The 10,174-nt window shown below is 47.4% G+C and overlaps 1 protein-coding gene across 1 annotated transcript; it reads right to left on the bottom strand.

Moving 5' to 3' along the window:
- Positions 1–2,072: 2,072 nt before the first annotated feature.
- LOC128408675 (uncharacterized) lies at positions 2,073–10,162 on the bottom strand. Its single transcript, XM_053378666.1, has 3 exons — positions 10,001–10,162; positions 3,273–3,765; positions 2,073–2,815 (listed from the first exon to the last, which is right to left on the bottom strand). Exons 2-3 carry the CDS (start codon positions 3,751–3,753, stop codon positions 2,316–2,318), a joined length of 981 nt encoding a protein of 326 aa, XP_053234641.1. The 5' UTR covers positions 3,754–3,765; positions 10,001–10,162; the 3' UTR covers positions 2,073–2,315.
- Between the last annotated feature and the right edge of the window lie 12 nt (positions 10,163–10,174).

Genomic DNA, 10,174 nt, shown 5'->3' with positions numbered 1-10,174 from the left:
TAAGTGACAGATCGCCTTGCTGAGCGTTGGAGATGCTGCTAACGGTATCTGGGCAACCGCTGCTAATACCCTGGATAGGAGAGAACGGCCGGCCCAATAGCGAGGAAGGAGGGGCTGAATGGTGTGGACACGCCCCATTTCTGAATTACCCAATCAGGAAGCTCCGCGATCGGACGTCAATGGCTCTGACAGTTCCACAGCTTGTTATCTGTTTCTCAAATTTTTATTACTGTATTTTTTTTTAATGGGATTCTTTCTCTCTTTCTCCCCGTCCCTTTCATTGACCACTGGCTGCAGGATTTGCCCATCTTGCAAATATGTCTAAACTGCTCCCTTTTTTTGGTAAAGTTTTTTATTATTATTTGGTTTAATAATGCATATAAAACAGGTTTTGTACACAGCACCTTGAATTTCTACTCAGGCAGATGGAAGTTTCTCTTGAGCATCCACACCAAACACAATCCGGGATTTATTGATCTGAGTCTTTATGCACACCTTTTCTATCAGCTTAACAATTGCAGAGGTTCTCTGACCCACTGCCTATTTCCTGCTCCTTTGTATGAAGTATATAGCCTGCCACAAGAATTTTGGATGGCAAGAATTTTGAACCATTAACAAAAAGTAAAATGTATTTTAGCAAAACCATAATCATTTGAGACATATCAAAGTAAGGAAAAAATGGCATTTCTAATCTAACCGCTCCTCTGACCCCTAGAAATTGTATGTGTGAGTCAGGTTTCTTACTTAAAGATTACAGAATCATAGTTATGTGAGGCTACAATATAAACACTTATATTAGGGAGTAAGGTAAAGGTACCCCTGACCGACTCTGGGGTTGCGGCGCTCATCTCACTTTACTGGCCGAGGGAGCCGGTGTACGGCTTCCAGGTCATGTGGCCAGCATGACTAAGCCGCTTCTGGCGACCCAGAGCAGCGCACGGAAATGCCGTTTACCTTCCCACCGGAGTGGTACCTATTTATCTACTTGCACTTTGACATGCTTTCAAACTGCTAGGTGGGCAGGAGCTGGGACCGAACAACGGGAGCTCACTCCGTCGCAGGGATTTGAACCACCCACCTTCCGATCGGCAAGCCCTAGGTTCAGTGGTTTATACCACAGCGCCACCCGCCTCCCTGTATTAGGGAGTAAGCCCCAATAGTGGGACATACTGCACTGTTGTCACCATATACAGAGCTAAAGAAGGCCTCTCAAAGTGTATTGCATCCAATATTCTCTCCATAGCAAGCAGGGAGGAATGGCATCACTTTTGTGGAGAAAGCTTATTTTGAGAGGAGGTTGGATCCACACTAAATCAGGTCTCATTGAAAACCAGTGCAAAAAAGATAGTCACCTATGACTAACTAAACTCCCATTGATTTCAGAAAGGGCAGCAAACATAGCCTGGATTTAACACAACAGGTCGATTACATAGGTCTTCATAGGCAGGAGGGAAAGGCTGGGTCTTGTTTTTGGTGCTGGCGGACAAAAACACTGCAAATAGCCACCCCAACCTCACTCCCTACATCCAAGTCAGATAAAAAGGCTCTCAGTCATCACCCTCAGGGACGCGGGTGGCGCTGTGGGTTAAACCTCAGCGCCTAGGACTTGCCGATTACATGGTCGGCGGTGTGGGTTAAACCTCAGCGCCTAGGACTTGCCGATTACATGGTCGGCGGTTCGAATCCCCGCGGCGGGGTGCGCTCCCGTTGCTCGGTCCCAGCGCCTGCCAAGCTAGCAGTTCGAAAGCACCCCCGGGTGCAAGTAGATAAATAGGGACCGCTTACTAGCGGGAAGGTAAATGGCGTTTCCGTGTGCGGCTCTGGCTCGCCAGAGCAGCTTCATCACGCTGGCCACGTGACCCGGAAGTGTCTGCGGACAGCGCTGGCCCCCGGCCTCTTAAGTGAGATGGGCGCACAACCCTAGAGTCTGTCAAGACTGGTACGGGCAGGGGTACCTTTACCTTTTTACATCACCCTCACAAAAGGGCAGTAAAATACTCGTCCTGAGAACTGTTGTGAGCCGAAATATATAGGATCAATACACAAAAGAGAGTTGCTTTTCACACTCAATACAGTATCCAGAATTTTTTCAGGACATCAGCATTTGGATACTTTTAAAATACAGCATGACCTAGTAAAGTTATTCGACTTTGTTTACTCCACAATACAAAATCCTGCCACCAAAACCCTTACAAATTGTGTAGGTAAGCAGCATTTAGGTACGCATCTAGTACACCTCAGAAATGGGGAAATGGAATGGGAAAACAGGTACAGTACTGTTTAAAATCATTTTGATCGGAGAGACCACGGAGAGGTTAATCATCAGTGGACACATTCTTTCCTGCCCTGGCTCTCAGAGAATTCACAGCTTTGTTGATTTCCAGAACGGAGGCCTGGAGTTCCTTATCAGCTTGGAATGCTGCTCCATCCTTCCCTCCCACCACGGCTGAGATTTCCTCCAAGACATCCACCAGCAACTCAGGGACGCAGGCATAGCTGGACATGACTTCAGCTGCGTGAATCTTGCCTGCCAATAGATCCAATAGGGAAAGGCAGTTTCTGATCCAGGACTGCTGCACTGTCACCTCCCTCTGGAGAGCAAGCAGCTCACCACACTGGGCTTCAATCTGGGGGATCCTTTGATTTGCGGAGTTGATTCCAGTTTGCACCTTCTGCTCCTTTTGGGAGAGGCGTGCAATCTTGTCACTGTAGCCAACCACTTCTGCTGTGCAGAGGTCCACAGCCTGTTGTGCCTCAATTAGTAGTTTCTCTGCTGAGTCCAAGGCCGCCTGGTAACCAATAGCCATGCCAGCCCCTAAAAGAAAAGACAAATCAGTGATAATTTCATCTGGGGTGTTATGTACTGAGTTGAATAGGATCCAAAATGCAGCAGTCTGATTGGTCCTAGAACAATAGGATCCAAAATGCAGCAGTCTGATTGGTCCTAGAACAATGCAGCAGTATGATTGGTCCGCAGGAGCCACCCAATCCAGCTCCAGGTGGAAGTGAATCTGCAACCTGATTGGCCTACAGGAGAATCCCGGAATTAGCCAATCACGTGCGGCCCATTGTGTAAATAATGTATATAAAGCAGATATTGTGGGGGAACTTTCATTCCTCACTACTATGAGCTGAATAAAGAGCATGAAATCCACACTCGACTCCGAGTATATTTCATGGGGGTATTGAGGGAATGGGTTGGGGTGAGGTGTTCTGGTATCTTGAAGGTACCACTTCTGGTTCAAGACTTGCTGGCTCAGGGGATAACCTACCAATGAACGACCCAAGCCCTGGCAGGGCCATCATCCGGAGGCCGATTTCCCGGCCCACACGGTTCCTTGCCACTCCCTCACGAGCCAGTCTCAGCTGCTCCTCTGTATGTTCCAGATGCAACTCCGCAGTTTCCAGCATTTCCTGGGACTTCTTCTCAGCTTCCTTGAGGGCAACGATCTGGGTTCCGAGGTCCTCCAAGTCCCCCTTCTTCTCCTGCAGGTCATCTTGCATGAGTTTCTTCATGGCTATCAGGGCCTCCGACTGGGAATCGAGTAGCTGCAGGCGAGACTCGAGACTCTGTTCGGCCTCGGAAAAACGATGCAATGCTTTGGTGACCTGGCCGTGGGTTTTAGCACACATCTCCTCCTTATTTGACCACGGGAGGAGCAGAAGCCCAGTGAGGAGAACAAGCTCTTGCATTCCCGCCTCCAAGTGTTCCTTGATGGAGGAGTTATAAGTCGTATCGTGCACAAGAGCCATGCTGGATGGGAGCTAGAAGGGGAAACAGAAATGGTGAGCAGCATATTAAGGTCACTCGTCTAGCAAGCTTCATGCAGAAAGCCAGATTCAGAACTTAGTGAAAGGAGGCTAATTTGGGACACCGTTGTGAATTTATGAAAATGTCGCTCAGCAAATGTCCTGACGGAATAGTCCTCACTTTACTCCACACATAAGGCAGCATCTATTCTAGATCAATGGGACACAGGTGGCGCTGTGGGTTAAACCACAGAGCCTAGGACTTGCCGATCAGAAGGTCGGCGGTTCGAATCCCCGCGACGGGGTAAGCTCCCATTGCTTGGTCCCTGCTCCTGCCAACCTAGCAGTTCGAAAGCACGTCAAAGTGCAAGTAGATAAATAGGTACCACTCCGGCGGAAAGGTAAATGGCGTTTCCGTGCGCTGCTCTGGTATGCCAGAAGCGGCTTAGTCATGCTGGCCACATGACCCGGAAGCTGTACGCCGGCTCCTTCGGCCAATAAAGCGAGATGAGCGCCACAACCCCAGAGTCGGTCACGACTGGACCTAATGGTCAGGGTTCCCTTTACCTTTACCTATTCTAGATCAAGAGTAGGCAAACTAAGGCAAAGGGGCCAGATCCAGCCCAATCACCTTCTAAATCTGGCCTGCAGACAGTCCGGGAATCAGCGTGTTTTTACATGAGTAGAATGTGTCCTTTTATTTAAAATGCATCTCTGGGTTATTTGTGGGGCATAGGAATTTGTTCTCCCCCCCAAAAAAATATAGTCCGGCCCCCCACAAGGTCTGAGGGACAGTGAACCAGCCCCCTGCTGAAAAAGTTTGCTGATCCCTCCTTATTCTAGATCACACCGGTCCTTCACATTAACTATGTAAGAAAAATGTGCATCCCCAATCCCGAAATGACCACCACCCAGAGAGATGCAGCTCCCTAGCTTGTCTCCCAAAAGTTTTATTACAATACTTGCATTTTTATTCCCCCAGGAACAAACATAGGAAGCTGCTGCTTTCTGGTCAGAGTTAGGATTTCTCTGTTATCGGACAATAATGTGATTTTTGCTGTTGTTGGATATTTAGTCATTCCCTGAATATAGCTATAAGTTATAAAGAAAGGCAGTACAGTCGTACCTTGGATCCTGAATGCCTTGCGAGTTGAACATTTTGGCTCCCGAACGCCACAGACACCACACAGAGTGTTCCGGTTTGCGAATGTTCTTTGGAACCCGAACGTCCGACGAGGCTTCCGCGGCTTCCGATTGGCTGCAGGAGCTTCCTGCAGCCAATCAGAAGCCACGCCTTGGTTTCCAAACATTTTGGAAGTCAAACAGATTTCCGGAACGGATTCTGTTTGACGTCTGAGGTACGATTGTATGCAAATTGAATTGACATTAAAATAAACATGCATAAGATCGAGTTATTGGTGCATTATGTTGTACGTCCTTGAGCATCACTGATCAAAGCAGAAACCACCCAGTGTGGGTGCAGCAACAGGACATTGCTCATTCACTAGTTTTCTTCTTGGCTTGGGTCAGTGAAACCCATTGGCCCAAACGCAATAACTTGGAACGTGCTTGGAGGAACTCATCGTAAGCCTCAGTTCATCCTGAATTGCAACATGGGCCTGTAAAAAATGACCCTAAGATAATATCAACTCTCATAGCCAAGGAATCCTCTTCCTCTCTCATGAACCGCCTTAATTCTCACCCTTGGCAGGGGGAATTCCCTCCTCAGTGTGTTGGAAGGAGGGCTTGGTTTCTGTACGCAAGACAATTTCTCCTGAGATCAGCAAAGATGTGCCAACCGCCCTGAGGCAGTGGCCTCCACATTCCTTTTAGTCAAGTAATAGAGACAAATTGCCATCCTACCGATAAGGAATAAACTAAAAAAGGCCCTGAGGGGCAATAAAATGTAGAGGTGTAGAACCAGGCAGGTGGGTCAACTTGGTGGGTTAAAATAAAAGTTGCATCATATGCCTGGACTGTGGGGGGTTCGTTGGGAGGGAGATGTCAAATGCAAGTGTGGTTCATTCCCAAAATTGGACTATGATTTCCATCAGCACTAATAATAATAATAATAATAATAATAATAATAATAATAATAAAAAAGCCACCTATCTGACTGGGTTGCCCCAGCCACTCTGGGCGGCTTCCAACAAATGAAAACATTAAGCACAGTAAGACATCAAACATTAAAAACTTGCCTGAATAGGGCTGCCTTCAGGTGTCTTCTAAAATCAGATATGCCCTTTTAAAATGTGGGGTTTTGGGGGGGCATTATTGGGCTGTTGTTTTTATTTTGATTATATATTTTGTGGTTTTATATTTTGATTTTGTTCTGTGATATACATAAATATATAAATTCTATAAATAATAATAATAATAGTTGTTGTTTATTTCCTTGACAACTGACGGGAGGGGACTGCAAGAAGTTTTGTAAGGTGGATTATTTGAAATACTGCAAGAAAGACTACGAAGAGAATTATTATTAAGAAATGCAGAATAAGTGATAAAGAACGGAATATCATCAGAGGTGTTGACGGAAGTCTAAAATATTGTATAAGATGAGAAGATATGTTGTATCCCTGCTGGAACTGATATGTTAAAATTATATATACCGGTGTATGTGTGTGTGTGTGTGTGTGTGTGTGTGTGTGTGTGTACACACACACACACACACACACACACACACACACACACACACACAGTGGTACCTCAGGTTACATACGCTTCAGGTTACAGACTCTGCTAACCCAGAAATAGTACCTCGGGTTAAGAACTTTGCTTCAGGATGAGAACAGAAATCGTGCTCCGGCGGCGCGGCAGTAGCAGGAGGCCCCATTAGCTTAAGAAAAGTTTCAGGTTAAGAACGGACCTCCAGAACGAATTAGGCACTTAACCCGAGGTACCACTGTATATGACATCTGACGGGAGGGCGTTCCATATGGCAGGTGCCGCTACTGAGAAGGCCCTTTAGCCTCAAACATAAACAATGGCCAGGAATTATGGGGATAATGTAGTCCAACAGCTACGGAGGAACCCTGACTAGAATTGAGACGAGACCATTTATATGGCACAAAGGCTTGTGTTTGCTCAGATTAAGGCAGAGGGTCCTCTCTTACCACCCCACTCAGGAATGCAAGCCCATTGTCCAAGGATATCAGGTCAGAAGTTAAGACAAGACCCACCTGAGGACCATAGCTGTCTTTATGAAATGTGGTCCGAAAGGGGAACTGGAGTGGCAAGTTAATCATCTGTTTGTAACCAGCCAAAGTAGCTCTTTGGTGTCCTGAACCCCAGCACTGGCATACTTCACACACTCACATTTTACTGGGCCTCTGCATGATGCCATCAATCAGAGGTCAACAACCTAAGGCCCATAGGCCATAAGCAGCCTGTGGGGGTTGTTTAACTGGCCCATGGACCCCTGCCGCCCGCTCAGGGACCCCCGCCACCTGCTTAAGTTGGCTCCGGTGCGCCGCGCTAAACCGGTGCAGAGCAGAGCGGAGACCGCCTTTCACGACGCTGGCCGGCTTCCCATTGGTTGCAGGAAACTCCAGCAGCCAATGGGAAGCTGCGCGCCTCTCCACGCCGGAAGGAGCGCCGGAAATAGCGTTTGCGCATACGTGCGCACACACTCCGGCCCGCCACGGCGTCTGCGAGACCGTGAACCGGCCCAAGCCACAAAAACTTTGCCGACGCCTGTGATCAAATCATGGACTTACTGTGGTTCCCCATCCTTCTCAGTCTGCAGAAAACCTGGCCTTTTTTGTGTTGAAAGAACAGACAACATTGCAGTACCTTTCTATGGTGTGGTTTTGACGAGTAAAGTGATATATCAGGCAGCGGAACCTATCCTCTTCTACACGTTTTACTATACGGTGGTACCTCGGGTTGCATACGCTTCAGGTTACAAACACTTCAGGTTACAGAACTTAGCTTCAGGATGAGAATAGAAATCGCGCAGCGACAGCGGGAGGCCCCATTAGCTAAAGTGGTGCTTCAAGTTAAGAACAGTTTCAGGTTAAGAACAGACCTCCTGAACGAATTAAGTACTTAACCCAAGGTACCACTGTAATTGTTTTTTCTTCTTTCACCATGCTTTCTAAAATCAATCTTTTATTTAGCACTGAAATGCCTTAGTTACTGCATTTCTTTGCATTTTTTAAAAAAACAACCAGTGCATTAAAATTTGTTCACCTCCTCATGCGCATTTCACCTAATTTATGTACACCAATGTACATAATTTTGTGCATTTCTGTGCAGAATAACATTGCCTGATGTAACACCTTACAAGGAATTCCCTCTAAAACAATGCATTTTTGTACATTACATTGAGCAATATATTCATTTTCATGTGCACTTTCCCCTAACACATGCTTTTTTGTTTGTTTTTGGTACCCATTTTTGGGTCAAGGAACTGCATGGCAGTATTTGGAGAAATATGAATTTAAAAGGCTAGCTAGCTCTGTTTTGGTTTGTGTACATATTAGGCGGAACTGAGCAAATTACGCCCTCTTCGCTACCAGTCACCAGTTTAGCCATGAGCTTGTTTATCACTCCCCTTCCCCAGTTTGCTCTAAAATACATTCTGACTTCATGTACAGTGGTACCTCGGGTTACAGACACTTCGGGTTACAGACACTTCAGGTTACAGATGCTTCAGGTTACAGACTCTGCTAACCCAGAAAAGTTCTTAACCTGAGATAACCCATATCTCAGGTTAAGAACTTTACCTCAGGATGAGAACAGAAATTGTGTGGCAGCAGCACAGTGGCAGCGGGAGGCCCCATTAGCTAAAGTGGTACCTCAGGTTAAGAACAGTTTCAGGTTAAGAATGGACCTCCAGAACGAATTAAGTTCTTAACCCGAGGTACCACTGTAACATTATTGGCAAGTCTTGTAAGGCTGAACATACCCATTATTTTTTTGTCCTGCCTGAAAAAAACATTCTGCATTATTTGGAAACTTGCATATACCAGCTCAGACTATTTGTTCATTCACTTCAGTACAATGTTGTCTACTCTGACTGGTAGCCAGCGGCTGTCCCGATCAATTCCACTCCCTTTCATCTTCAAGCAAAGATGCCAAGGATTGAATCTTGGAATTTCTGCATTCAAACTCAATTCCTCCTTTCAAAATCAGTGACCTGTGGTCCCTGCCCCATTATATTTGCTACCGACAAATTGCGGGGGAGGGGGATAGAAGTCATCCATCATAAAACATACAGTGGTACCTTGGGTTACATACGCTTCAGGTTACAGACTCCGCTAACCCAGAAAGATTACCTCGGGTTAAGAACTTTGCTTCAGAATGAGAACAGAAATCGTGCTCCGGCGGCGGGCAGCAGCAGGAGGCCCCGTTAGCTAAAGTGGTGCTTCAGGTTAAGAACAGTTTCAGGTTAAGAACGGACCTCCAGAACGAATTAAGTACTTAACCCGAGGTACCACTGTACAGTCATACCTCATGTTACATTTGCTTCATGTTATGTTTTTTCAGGTTGCGTCCCACGGTGACCCGGAAGTACCGGAAAGGGTTACTTCCGGGTTTCACCGCTCGCGCATGTGCAGATGCACAAAATGATGTCACGCGCATGCGCAGAATCGGCGAATCACAACCCACATGTGCGCAGACGCGCCGCTGCGGGTTGCGTTTCTTTCATGTTGCGAATGGGCCTCCGGAAGGGATCCCGTTCACAACCAGAGGTACCACTGTACAGTGGTACCTCGGGTTACAAACTTAATTCGTTCTGGAGGTCCATTCTTAACCTGAAACTGTTCTTAACCTGAGGTACCACTTTAGCTAATGGAGCCTCCCGCTGCCGCCGCACAATTTCTGTTCTCATCCTGACATAAAGTTCTTAACCTGAAGCACTATTTCTGGGTTCGCAGAGTCTGTAACCTGAAGCGTATGTAAGCCGAGGTACCACTGTATATGCTTTTCATTTGCTGCCAGAAACTCAATGTTACTGCCCACTCTGGCGGAGGAACCGGGGGGGGGGAGAGCGCATCGCCCCTGGCACCACCAGGGAGGGGGGTGCTATCGTGGCCGCCCCCCCGACATGCGCTGCGCGACCCCCCACCGCGCCGGGCACCATGCCCACAGGACGCATGCCATGCCCCTGCAGGCGGTGTGCCACGCCCCCGGGACGCGCGCCAGCCATGCCCCCGCCTGTTCTTCACCCCCCCCCCCGTGCCGGAGCATGCAGCTTTGCCACTGACAGCCATCTAACTTTTCCTTTTCTGTAGAGACTTACCTTGTTGGAAGCTGCCACTTGCGTAATCTTCGTTTGCTCTGGATCTCGTCCGTGCTTCCAAATCTACACTCTGCTTTCCAGGACCACCTGCAAATAACAGGGATGGTAAGCCAATCGGAATGTAAAATGCAGACGTAGCAGCTCTTCCCATTCCTCACCACCCAGCCCAAGGGT

Source organism: Podarcis raffonei, chromosome 2 (genome assembly GCF_027172205.1).
Source record: "Podarcis raffonei isolate rPodRaf1 chromosome 2, rPodRaf1.pri, whole genome shotgun sequence".
In the NCBI taxonomy this organism is placed as follows: domain Eukaryota; kingdom Metazoa; phylum Chordata; class Lepidosauria; order Squamata; family Lacertidae; genus Podarcis; species Podarcis raffonei.
The sequence above is the reverse complement of the archived record's forward strand: the minus strand, read 5'-3'. Positions and strand labels throughout refer to the sequence as shown.

Bases quoted from the DNA above. Each gene is read 5' to 3' on its own strand.
- LOC128408675 (XM_053378666.1), bottom strand. From the start codon at position 3,753: ATGGCTCTTGTGCACGATACGACTTATAACTCCTCCATCAAGGAACAC. The intron at 2,816-3,272 runs GTAGGTTATCCC...CTTTTCTTTTAG, and splicing joins AGGGCTTGGGTCGTTCATTG to GGGCTGGCATGGCTATTGGT.